This window comes from Anabrus simplex, chromosome 2, assembly GCF_040414725.1.
Source record: "Anabrus simplex isolate iqAnaSimp1 chromosome 2, ASM4041472v1, whole genome shotgun sequence".
NCBI classification, from domain to species: Eukaryota; Metazoa; Arthropoda; class Insecta; order Orthoptera; family Tettigoniidae; genus Anabrus; species Anabrus simplex.
Window position 1 is genome coordinate 732734592 of NC_090266.1, and position 13034 is coordinate 732747625.

Here is a 13034-nt window from a genome sequence, read left to right on the forward strand (position 1 = left end):
CTTGTTTATTAAAGTGGGTAAGCAGAGAAAACCACTTTTAATTTGAATGAGATCGAGATTTGAACTAAACTTTTATCTCAGTTCTCACCTGAGGCTCACCTCCTTAGATTTTCAAAATAATTTGAATCCATCAGACAAAAGATGTTATAGATTAGTATTATTCTCAAAATTATATTCTCGAAAATGACAGAGATTGGAATCGAAACCGCGCCAAACTAGCAGTAGCCTAATACACTCTTCTTACCCCTAGACATTTCCTTTTAGAATTTATTTTACGTCGCACCGACACATAAGTCTTATGGCGACGATATGATAGGAACGGGCTAGGAGTGGGAAGGAATTGGCCGTGGCCTTAATTATGGTACAGCCCCAGCATTTCCCTGGTGTGGAAATGGGAAACCACGTAAAAACATCTTCAGAGCTGCCGACAGTGGGGTTCGAACCCCGCTATCTCCCGGATGCAAGGTCACACCTGCGTGCCCCTAACTGCACGGCCAACTCGCCCGGTACCGCTAGACTACGTCAGCTGCAGTTTCACTCTCTGCCTGCACAAAAGTGATCTTCAAATGTCCGGTCCCTTGACTGAATGGTCAGTGTCGTGGTCTTAAGTTCAGATTGTCCCGGGTTCGATTCCTGACTAAGCCAGGCCGGGAATAATAGGCGTGTCTGATTAACTGGCTCGGAGACTGGGAGTTTGTGTTCGACATAGCTTTTCATAAATACACAACACTACGTACTACTAACTACAGCAGAAATACCCAATAGTGAATACAGCCTTCCAAATAGGGCTGGCGTCAGGAAGGGCATCCGGTCATAAAGCCGTGAGTATACAGATCCTTCTCGCGACCTCACCAGAGTGTGGGGAAATCTTTAGAAGAAAATAAGAATTTAACGTCCTTCGATGGCTATTGTTTTTATGAAATATTAGGGAATTGGAATTTCGTCTTTCTACAGCAAGGGAGCGAGGCGGAATTGTTACGTTTAAATGCCATCCGAAACCACCAACCCCAACCAGGATCAAGCCCGATATCTTGACAAGTGAAGCACCATGAATAACCGACTACGTCACCGACAAATTGCCTGGTATTACATCTGAATGAGTGGCCATTGAACCGGAGGTTTTCCGGATCCTGTACTAGACTTCGCGTGATCTAAGATAGCCTCCTTCCCCTTTTCTCCTTTTAAGGTAGTGTTCCGGGACTGTGTATCGAAAGTCCTTGCCGCCAGCTAAGATCGAACTCGCGACCTCCAGATGAGACACTCTCACTGGTCGGAGGGTGGTTCTCAAGGTCACCGGCTGATAATGACCGCCGCACTCCTCATACATAAGTTGGATATAAACAACGCGCGACTAATGTGCTTTAATTCGATGTGGGTGTCTTCTATAAACTGTCGTCCCAGTTCGTGCTGAAAGTGATCGCAGTCTGCACGCCAATCTAGTGTAGCTGTTGGAAGGAGTACTCGTGTTTCCATTGGCTCATGCTCGCTTTGTGACGTAATCTACATCGATTTCTCTCACCACATTTTTGTTCATTGTAGTTTGTTGCTAGCTCACATTCCTAGGTGAGAGTGAACAGCATGTCGTAGTTCAGTTGTTTAACTTCTCTGCTAGAAGCTGTTTGTTAACATTCTGCGGTACGCAAGGTGACGCTTCTACCATCTGCAATGTCTACGGCAGCTATTTCTCCTGAGGGCGGCAGAGGGGTAAGTGTTTGAAGAAGAGAAGATCTAAAATACCTTCAAGTTCTACAGTTAATTTTGTTTTGTGACATGGTCTTTAATCCAAGCTGAGCTTTGTGCAGCCTGTGTGTATAAAATTCTTGAAGTGGTATATGCACACAGTGGGATATAGTGTCCGATAGTGTTAAGCTCAGTTATACCGTGATGGACTTCTCACTAAGGTGCTTGCAGTTGAATTCTCGGCCAATGTATTTTGCGGCGTTCTGATCCAAAAGTTATTTTCCTTGCAAACTTGCTAGCTTTTCTGTTAAATATCAAGGGACCACAGTATTCCAGCTAAAGGATGTACATTTCGAACTTCTGATAGCGAGGACATTTATCTTTTCCTCCACCGCCCTGAGTTGAACTTCTGTTCAGCCCAGTCAGCTACCAAATGCTGAATGCAAGGAAAGTTTCTTCTGGGTAAAATAGTCGATTATATCGCCCTCATCTCCTGTTCTGGAGTTAAGAAATGTTTGAATAATAATAATAATAATAATAATAATAATAATAACAGAGTCTCCGTGGCTCAGGCGGCAGTGCGCCGGCCTCTCACCACTGAGTTCCGTGGTTCAAATACCGGTCGCTCCATGTGAGGTTTTTTCTGGACAAAGCGGAGGCGGGACATGTTTTTCTCCGGTTTTCCCTGTCATCTTTCGTTCCAGCAACACTTTCCAATATCATTTCATTTAATTTGTCATTCATTAATCATTGCCCCAGAGGAGTGCGACAGGCTTCGGCAGCCGGCACAATTCCTATCCTCGCCGCTAGATGGGGGCGTCATTCATTCCATTCCTGACCCGGTGAATGACTGGAAACAGGCCGTGGATTTTCAATACCATCATTATCACCATCATCACCACAATGCGAACATGATTAGCACAGTGCCTTTGCTGCTGGTTTTCCACCCGGACGGCCAAAATTCGAATTCCGGTGAATCTCGGGTTGGAATTTTCACTGAAAAATCGCGTTGTGTCAGGAACAACATCCAGGAGTACTAGAATTTTCTGTATAAAAATATTTTCTCTAATATTTTTCTATCTGACAAGCCTCCGTGGCTGAGGCGGCAGTGCAGTAGCCTCTCACCGCTGGATACCGTGGTTCAAATCCCGATCACCCCATGTGAGATTTGTGCTGAACAAAGTGGAGGCGAGACAGTTCTTTCTCCGGGCACTCCGGTTTTCGCTGTCATCTTTCATTCCAGCAACACCCTCCATTAACATTTCATTTCATCTCTCAGCCATTTATCATTGCCCCAGAGGAGTGCGACAGGCTTCGGCAGGTGGCAAATTTCCTATCCTCGCCGCTAGATGGGGGCTTCACTCATTCCATCCCTGACACGATCGAATGACTGGAAACAGGCTGTGGTATTTCATTTTCATTGTTCTATCTGGATCGGAAGACTAGTTTTCTCACATGGAAAAGGTGGAATCTCCCGTAAACCTATCTCAATTTCGTGGTAACACAATCTCCGATCGCTGGTAGTACAATTCATGGCTAAATTAATGTGCAAATGAACCTAAACAATACCCGCCCAAAACCGAAAATGAGCCAGGGTGGATTCAATGACCCCTGAAATACCTTACATGAGCTTAAAGGGGATAATAATAATAATAATAATAATAATAATAATAATAATAATAATAATAATAATAATAATGAAATCGTGATTAACGCAGTGACTTTGCTGCTAGTTTCTGCTCAGATTACTCTTCTAATATCAGTGATAGGATTAAAGGAGCTTGTACACTAAAAACACTATCGTGTTTCTGCTACTTGTGTTTGGAGTCGAATCTGCAACCTTGAGTACAGGAGGTGAATGCACTACCCATTCGAATCAAGATAACGTAATGCCTAACTAAGTGCACTACCCATTCGAACCCAGATAACGTAATGCCTAAGTGCACTACCCATTCGGTCCCAGATAACGTAATGCCTAAGTGCACTACCCATTCGGACCAAGATAACGCAATGCCTAACTAAGTGCACTACCCATTCGGTCCCAGATAACGTAATGCCTAAGTGCACCACCCATTCGGACCAAGATAACGTAATGCCTAACTAAGTCCACTACCCAATCGGACCAAGATAACGTAATGCCTAACTAAGTGCACTACCCAGTCGGACCTAGATAACGTAATGCCTAACTAAGTCCACTACCCATTCGGGCCAAGATAACGTAATGCCTAACTAAGTGCACTACCCATTCGGGCCAAGATAACGTAATGCCTAACTAAGTGCACTACCCATTCGGGCCAAGATAACGTAATGCCTAACTAAGTGCACTACCCATTCGGACCAAGATAACGTAATGCCTAAGTGCACTACCCATTCGGACCAAGATAACGTAATGCCTAAGTGCACTACCCCTTCGGACCAAGATAACGTAATGCCTAACTAAGTGCACTACCCATTCGGACCAAGATAACGTAATGCCTAATTTAACACAGTATGTAAGACAGTATTTACCGTCTCCCATAGCATGTATTCCCTACTACTAATACTGTAGAGATATACAGTAATGTAACATTTTCATACATTCTGTGCCATTACGCTAATACACTTCCTCCGTGTATTTTCATTGACAGTTAATAGAAACCTGCAGTTTAATTCAATCCTAGTGGTGATTCCTGGATCTTCCGACTCGTTGGCTGAGTGGCCAGCGTACTGGCCTTCGGTTCAGAGGGTAACGGGTTCGATTCCCGGCCGGATCGGGGATTTTAATCGCTTCTGATTAATTCTTCTGGCTCGGGGACTGGGTATATTTGCCTGTCCCAACACTCTTCTCATCATATTCAGACAACATATCACACTACCAACCATCACTGAAACACGCAATAGTGATTACTTCCCTCCATATAGGGTTGGTGTCAGGAAGGGCATCCTGCCGTAAAACAGGGCCAAATCTACATGTGCGACGCAGTTCACACCCGCGACCTCACAGGTGTTGAAAAAAGCGGTAGCAAAATAAGAAGCAGAAGAAGAAGAAGAGATGGTTCATGGATCGTTCTGGATGATGATGATGCTTGTTGTTTAAAGGGGCCTAACATCTAAGGTCATCGGCCCCGGATCGTTCTTGTGATGCATATGTTTTATTGTGCTAGTTGTAGTTTCAATATATTTTAATACGAACGTAATGCTCTAAATATCATTCCTATGACTTGCATGAAAATTAACCCAAGAATACCACGCCATTTTTTCTAGCCATAAATTAACAGCGGCGATCAGAGGAGATTGCATGTAACCAACAAATTAAGCCAGGTTTACGTGACATTTTACCTTTTTCATGTAAGGAAACTAGTCCCTTGACCCGGTGAGGACAATATTAGAACAAATATATCTATTAATATACAGAAAGTAGTAATACTCCTCTGTTCGCAGGGGACAAATGTTTAGAACGTTTCCCAGTAATTTCACTTATCACTTTTACTGTAATCATCTGTACACATCGACGACGCGACGATATTGTTACTGTTTCCAAAATACATATCTCTCGCAGACAACACAAATTATGGCTGTTTAGTTGATGTCATTGTACTGTACTTCTATACTACACGGCGCATCTAATGTGCTAATGTCCTCTTCCACAGTTAACTTCCTTGACTGTGACCGATAGTTTGAGTTTGCAACCCAGTATAACCTTCGTCGCTTGCGATGTTTTTACAGTTTGCTTTACGTCGCTCCCACACTGATAGTTATTATGGCGACGATGGGACAGGCAAGGCCTAGGAATGAGAAGGAAGCGTCAGTGGCCTTAATTAAGGTGCAGCCCCAGCATTTATCTGGTGAGAAAATGGAAACCACGGAAAACCATCTTCAGGGCTGCCGACAGTGGGGTTCGAACCCACTATCTCCCGAATACTGGATACTGGCCGCACATAAGCGACTGCAGATATCGAACTCGGTCAGATAGTTCTTATGGCGACGATGGGATAGGAAAGGACTAGAAGTGGAAAGGAGGCGAACGTGGCCTCATTACCTGTAAGGTACAGCCCCAGCATTCGCCTGGTGTGAAAATGGGAAACCATGGAAAACCATCTTCGGGGCTGCCAACGTTGGGGTTTCGAACTCACTATCTCACGAATGCAAGCTGATAGCTACGTGATCCAGACCGCGGAGCCACTTGCTCGGTCGCAGATTGTGAATTCCGATTGTGTTTGGGTGTATTCTTGAATACATACGATACTTTTAGTAGTCAAGTCGTTTAAGTACAGATCTGGTTGTCTGCATGAATACTTCTTGTAGTTTGGAAAATAGAACAAACCAACAAAACATTGGAAAACAACATGATAAATAAAAATGCAGTCCATACGAGTTAATAACATGTCCTTTGAGAGGCTTAGTAAATATATTATACCGCTAATGAAAATGAAAACCCACGGCTTGTTTCCAGTTTCAACCGGGCCAGGAATGAAGTGAATGAAGCCCCATCTAACGGCGAGGATAGGAATTGTGCCGGCTGCAGAATCCTGTCGCACTCCCCTGGGGTAATGATTAATGACTAACAGATGAAATGAAATGATAGTGGGGAGTATTTCTGGAATGAAAGATGACAGGGAAAACCGAAGTACCCGGAGAAAAATAAATCCCGCCTCCGCTTTGTCCAGCACAAATCTCATGTGGAGTGACCGGGATTTGAACCACGGATCCCAGCGGTGAGAGGCCGGTGTGGTGCCGCCTGAGCCACGGAGGCTCCAATAATAATAATAATAATAATAATAATAATAATAATAATAATAATAATAATAATAATAATAATAATAATAATTTTGATAAATAGACTGTGGGAGTGTGGCATATGTACTGTCACAACTAGAAGCGTTAACATTGCTGCCTCACAAAATTCATGTGGCTTGGTTGACCTGGAAGACCTCGGCTTCGATTCCCCGTCAGGAAGAAGAAAAATTTAGAAATGAGACATTCAATTCAGGAGAAGCACATAGTTCTGAAGTTCACAAAGCCTAAACCAGAAATGGGAACCAGGTTAATTGCTGTGTGTGCAGGTGACCAAACATAGATTTGGGGCTGTACCTTAATTAAGGCCACGGCCGCTTCCTTCCAACTCCTAGGCCTTTCCTATCCCTTCGTCGCCATAAGACCTATCTGTGTCGGTGCGACGTAAAGCCCCTAGCAAAAAAAAAAACAACAACATAGATTTAACCACCCTCTCCCACTTTCCACCGAGGTTCATAATAATACAAGCCTTTACTTTCCGTTCTTCCAGGGATCTCCGTGGCCTGTATAGAAGTGACCTACATCCTTAATAACGAAAAGGAAGAATAGAATACATTTTGCGTTCCTTCGAGCACTATTCATCATAAGAGAGAGAAGGAGATATCGAGGTGCCTGGATATCACCATGAAAAGGAATTCTCAACGTCCCAGTAAAATACCTGATATGGCTTCAAATGAAATTTCCTGCACTAGGTGGCAGTGGCAATAGATTATTATTATTATTATTATTATTATTATTATTATTATTATTATTATCACAATTGGCTTTACGTCGCACCGACACAAATATGTCTTACGGCTACTGGGATAGGAAAGGGCTAGGAATGGAAAGGAAGCGGACGTGGCCTTAATTAAGGTACAGTCTCAGTAAATGCCTACTGCGAAAATGGGAAACAACGTGAGAATATCTTCAGGGCTGCCGAAAGTGAGCTTCGAACCCACTGTCTCCTGAATGCAAAGCTCACAGCTGCGAGCCCCTAGCCGCAAGGCCAACTCGCTCGGTATTATTAGTAAAAGCAAAGTCATCTCCGTACAGGCCATGAAGGCCCTTGGAGGGGTAGAAGGTAAAGGCCTCCAGTATCCGTAACCTCGGCACTTCATGGGGTAGAGTGGTTAGTTCTACGCCCGGCCGCTTTGCTCCCAGGAATTAACCTGTTACTCATTTTTGGTGTAGGCTGAGTGAACCTCAGGGCCATGCGCACCTCCGGAAGTGGAAATATTCGTTTCTTAAATTTTTCGATTTCCTGACGGGGAAGGAAACCGAAGGAAACACGTGCAGTAAATGCTTCTCGTCCACCGCCGCGGTCTACTGGTTAACAGAGCAACTTACAGTCCGGCTTACCCCACTCCATGCGTTTAAGAATGTTATGTGGTGAATGTAGAAGGATGTACTGATCCTCAGGTAACACATTTGAGATGTAGGTTTTCCGTCGTCTTTCACTTCAACTCAGATGAACACCAGAATGGTACCTATCATGGCCGCTTCCTTTGTAAACCTAGCCACAGTTAATTACAAATACAGCCACTGGTACAAATGAATACACTAATTATACGGGACTTGCGATCTAGATGTCCAAAGCCCCGTACATGAAACAAAAGAATGTAAATGCTTCTTATACAAGGCATTATTTTCTTATCTGTTACTTCGTGTTGTTTCCCACGGACAGCCATTATAAGGGAGGAAGTTGCGAGGAAAATGAAGGGACACTTTTAGAACAATAGTTAGTAGCAAAGAAGTGTAGAGCTTATTTCCGGCTCGGATTTACAACGGGAAATAAAATCTCAGTTAAGCGTGAAGCCGATCGAATCACTTCCCAGAGGAGAGAATTTGAACTTTCGTAATGTGACAGAGCCTGTACAAAGAGTATTCGAGTGGTAGCAAGTCGGCTAAAATCCTCTACTTCCTTGTATTAATAAGAGTGTTCCTTAATAATAGAGTATGTAGCCTATGCCTCAAATTGTTACTGCATTAGTTTTATTTATCCAACAAAAATTAAAATCATATTCCTACTTCCGCTAGAGGACTCGGAACAGTCACAATGTATGAAGTATGGCTGATATCTACGTGAACGAAGTATCTGTACTGATGTCCGTATTTTAATTAATGCTGTTAGAATATGGATGGGGAGAGACGAGGCCTAAATGATAAATCGTACTTTGGCATTGAACTGAAGTGCGAAGTTGTAGGAATTGACTTCTGGAATGGTCAAAACTAGAAGTTTAAATTGAGCCAAAGAAATCCTCTTCCAGGATGGTCAAACGTGGAAGTTTAAACTAATTATCTTCTTATATGTGTTCCTGAGGCTGGTTACACCCTCTTCCAGAGCCTCAAACACGTTATAAATTCATGCCAGATCCGGGAATCGAATCCCAGTCAATTAGGTGGTAAGGTACTTGAACATAGCAGCAGTTATGATGAAGAATGTGACGGGTACATGATTTACACACGGAATATTCATAAACTTAATCAATTGTTTATGAACCAATTCTGGTATAATTCTCATAGCCGAGCTTACGAATTTCTGGAGCTTTGTTTCAGTGTAAGAACACAGAGGGTACTTCAAAGAATATCTGGTGATAAGCATCTAGAATAGAATGAAACCTGACGTATTTTGTTATTGTAGTTGGCCACTGAACCGTGGTCTCGTATGATAAAGCCTCTGTGTGAAAGTGTCCATAAATAGGCCTATTGTGTCGGATTCTAACCTAAGTTGATTAATTCCTATGACTCGGGTTTGGGTGAGTATGCCGTCTTCAACATTAGAATTCATCTTAGGTAGGGTCCCATCTTTGCAGACACGCGGGTTGCCTATGGGTGTCAGGCTTCTCCGGAGGCCATACGCCATTAATGTCCTTAAATATTGCATTTAAGTTTAGGATAATCGCCATAAGGCTTGCTCCTGGATTGGATGTGATCGCTGTGATATTTGGGGGAGAAATCTTAAGCACCAAAAGCATCGGATATTAGAACGAGGCAGTTTTCCGGATATATTATCTCTATAAAGGAGTTACATGCTGTGTAGTTGTAAGCTTGTATCCAGGAGATACATAATTCGAAAACTTGCATTCCCGTTTTAACATCAGATAATTATCAGAGCTGTACCTTAATTAAAGAAACAACGAAAAGCCATTATCAGGGCTGCCGACAGTGGGGTCGTAACTCACCAACTCCTAAAAGTAAGCTTTCAGCCACACGACTCATATCTCTCGGTATTACTTGTAATACGAAGCACGTTATTAAAATTGTACCGACTCTCTTCATCTCCTGACGAGTGCTCTATTTTTACATCTGTAGACGCAGGCCAGTGCAAAAGGTAGGTTTCATTGATGTCTCTGTCTTTTTACTGACGGCTATGACACTACAGTAGCTGCTGATGTCAACATGGCACTGAGTATTGGCAGTTAAAGCATGATTAGAGAGTAACGATGCTTTGAAAAGTCATACTTTAAAACCAGTGGCCAGCCCCATGGTGTAGGTTTAGCGTACCAGGCTCTTATCTGAAGGCCTTGTGTTCGATTCACAACAAGTCCATGGATTTTTATTCTGAAGTGAGGGAGTAAAATTGAGAATCTGTCTGATGTGAGAGTTAGCGGACCGGCCACGAAAAGCAAGCAATGCGGCTGAGAATATCGTCATGCTGACCACGTGGAACTCCAATATATGAAGGCCATCGAGGAGCTGGGCATCAGTCACTTCACTTGCAAATGTTTACAACAATCTGTGGGTTTACGATAGAACTTCCTGGTTCAGTTCAGAAAGCAATGGTAAATGGCTCATTACAGCACTGTTTCATAACTTAAGGTGATGCTTATCGAGGATTCATCCAGCCTACATGCTGAAGACTTAGCTAGCAAGTCGAATAATGTGGCGTTAGAGAACAGACATTCCCTTGACATCACACGTCACGACAAGATGTGTGTGGCAGAAGATATTGCAGACGTTTACTTACCACCTCAAGCTTAGCTCGTAATGTCGAACCGAGCAAGTGGCCGCGTGGTCTGGGGCACGAAGCTGTCAGCTTGCGTTCGGGAGATAGTGGGTTCGAATCTACCGTCGGCAGGCCTGAAGAGGTTTTTCAGTGGTTTCCCATTTCCAAACCAGGGAAATGCTGGGGCTGTACGTAAATTAAGGTAATGGCCGCTTCCTTCCCAGTCCTAGCCCTTGCCTATCCCATCGTCGCGGGAAGACCTATCTGTGTCGGTGCGACATAAACCAAATTCTTAAAAAAAAAAAAGGAAAACTTTAAAAATCGAAATATCGGAGAGAGCTGTAGAGACATATGGACCTTTATCTCAATAACATCCAATTTCAACTAACAATCGTGTTCATGGCAAAGTGAAACGTATTTATTTTACTTTCTTTCTTTCTTTCCTTCTTTCTTTCTTTCTTTCTTTCTTAATCTGTTTACCCTCCATAGTTGGTTATCCCTTGGACTCAGCGAGGGATCCCACCTCTACCGCCTCAAGGGCAATATCCTGGAGCGTAAGGCTTTGGGTCGGGGAAGAAACTGGGAAAAAGGACCGTTACCTCGCCCAGGCGGCCTCACCTGCTATGCTGAATAGGGGTCTTTTGGGAGAATGGGAAGATCGGAAAGGATGGACAAGGAAGAGGGAAGGAAGCGGCCGTGACCTTAAGTTAGATACCATCCCGGCATTTGCCTGGAGGAGAAGTGGGAAACCACGGAAAACCAATTTGAGGATGGCTGAGGTGGTAATCGAACCCCCTCTACTCAGGTGACCTCCCGATGCTGAGTGAACCTCGTTCCATCCCTCGTACCACTTTTCAAATTTCGTGGCAGAGGCGGGAATCAAACCCCGGCTCCAGAGGTGCAGCTAATCACACTAATCACTTCACCGGAGATGCGGTAATTATGTTAATACTTTTAATTATTTATCTGTTCTAAATAAGGAGTGGCTACAAAGATCCAGAACACGAGAAATGTAAAAATGAATAGCCAACAACCGCTATGAAAGAAGAAAATATAAATATCGATACCAAACAAAGATTTTTTTGGTTCGCGTCGTATTGAGTGTGCTAACATGAGGATGAACGTAAATGATGTCTCAGTATCCTGATTGATCCCTTCAGTGCTGTGAGATCAACGGTATAGATGGCATTCTGAGTCTGTTGTAGAAGTCGACGAAGAAGGAAGTAATCGTGCCTCTGACTCCCTCCGCTCGACAACAAAGAAGCAGCTAAACACAAGTTATGTAACAAGCACATGAATAGACATATCTGTAGGATAGCGTTGGGACTCGGCCCGGAATCGAGCCCGGGACCCTTCTGATCAAAGGTCAGTTCGCTACCCATTTAGCCATGGATGGAGCCGGACACGTTGACAATAGAGGCTGTTGTGTGAACTCCAGTACGTCATACCCCCTCGGTCTGAAATGAACTCACGCGAAATAACATGTCATGGCGTAGCGTGTACACCGAACCATTCATGACGTGTATAATCGATGTTATACCTGCATTCTGTACTAAGCGACGATCATTCAGGGAAATACGGACGGGGGGGTGGGGTTGGCAGCCAGGTAGCTATGACACAGGCTTTGGAACAAGACAGCTGAGGTTCCAATCCCATTCAATACATCTGGGATTTTTCAAATGAAAAGTCACGTCCACGTGGTTTGAAATAAACCTAAAAGTGAAGGTCCCGTGGCTATGATCAGGGTATCAACAGTCACATCGAACTACAAACCTGCGTGCTTTTGAAAAGGACAAAAAAATTCTGATGGTTTTAAAAGGATTATGAAGGACTGCTGTGAATGAACGTTTAGTTCTAGATCATGTTTCCTAATCAATACCAAGCTATCGTGGGAATTTCTGTGACCAGTACATCCTGTGCGACGTCAAAGTGGGTCAGACTGCGTGGGAGATTTCTGCTGGCATTAGGCAGTTCGTGAAATTATTCAGTTGGTAACTATAAGGTAGAAGGTAACATACCGGTCTGATTTACCTGGACGACTGTCTCGTGAATTTAAGGAGACATAAAGTTCCAAACCTGTATGACTTATTAAACAGATGCACAACTCTTTGCTCAGTAAATTCTTCCCTTCTTAATCCATTTACCCTCCAGGGTTGGTTTTTCCCTCGGACTCAGCGAGGCATCCCACCTCTACCGCCTCAAGGACAGCGTCCTAGAGCGTGAGACATTGGGTCGGGGGATACAACTGGAAAGGAGGACGCGTACCTCGCTCAGGCGGCCTCACATGCTAATACTGAACAGAGGCTTTGAGGAATGGAAGGGGGGGGGGGATTTGAAGGGATAGACAAGGGAGAAGGAAGCAAACGGTCGTGGCCTTAATTTGGGTACCATCCCGTGACTTGCCTAGAAGAGAAGTGGGAAATCACGGAAAACCACTTCGAGGATGGCTGAGGTGGAAATCGAACCCCCGTCTACTCAGCTGACCTCCCAAGGCTGAGTGGATCCCATTCCAGTCCTTGTACCACTTTTCATGTTTCGTGGCAGAGCCGGGATCGAACCCTGCTCGCCGGGCGTGGCAGCTAATCACACAAAACACTGTACGCCAGTGGCGGGCTGTTCAGAAAATACTACTGAAAAGTAGTGATGGTCAGTG

At 43.9% G+C, this 13034-nt stretch overlaps 1 protein-coding gene across 1 annotated transcript in view; it reads left to right on the forward strand.

The window, feature by feature from the left end:
- The first annotated feature begins 1422 nt into the window (after nt 1–1422).
- Nucleotides 1423–13034, forward strand: part of LOC136864412 (ninjurin-1) — a 79764-nt gene continuing 68152 nt past the window's right edge. Inside the window, exon 1 of the mRNA XM_067141380.2 lies at nt 1423–1704. Within this exon, the coding sequence (XP_066997481.2) occupies nt 1666–1704 (39 nt within the window). The 5' untranslated portion in view covers nt 1423–1665. The remainder of the gene's footprint in view (nt 1705–13034) is intronic.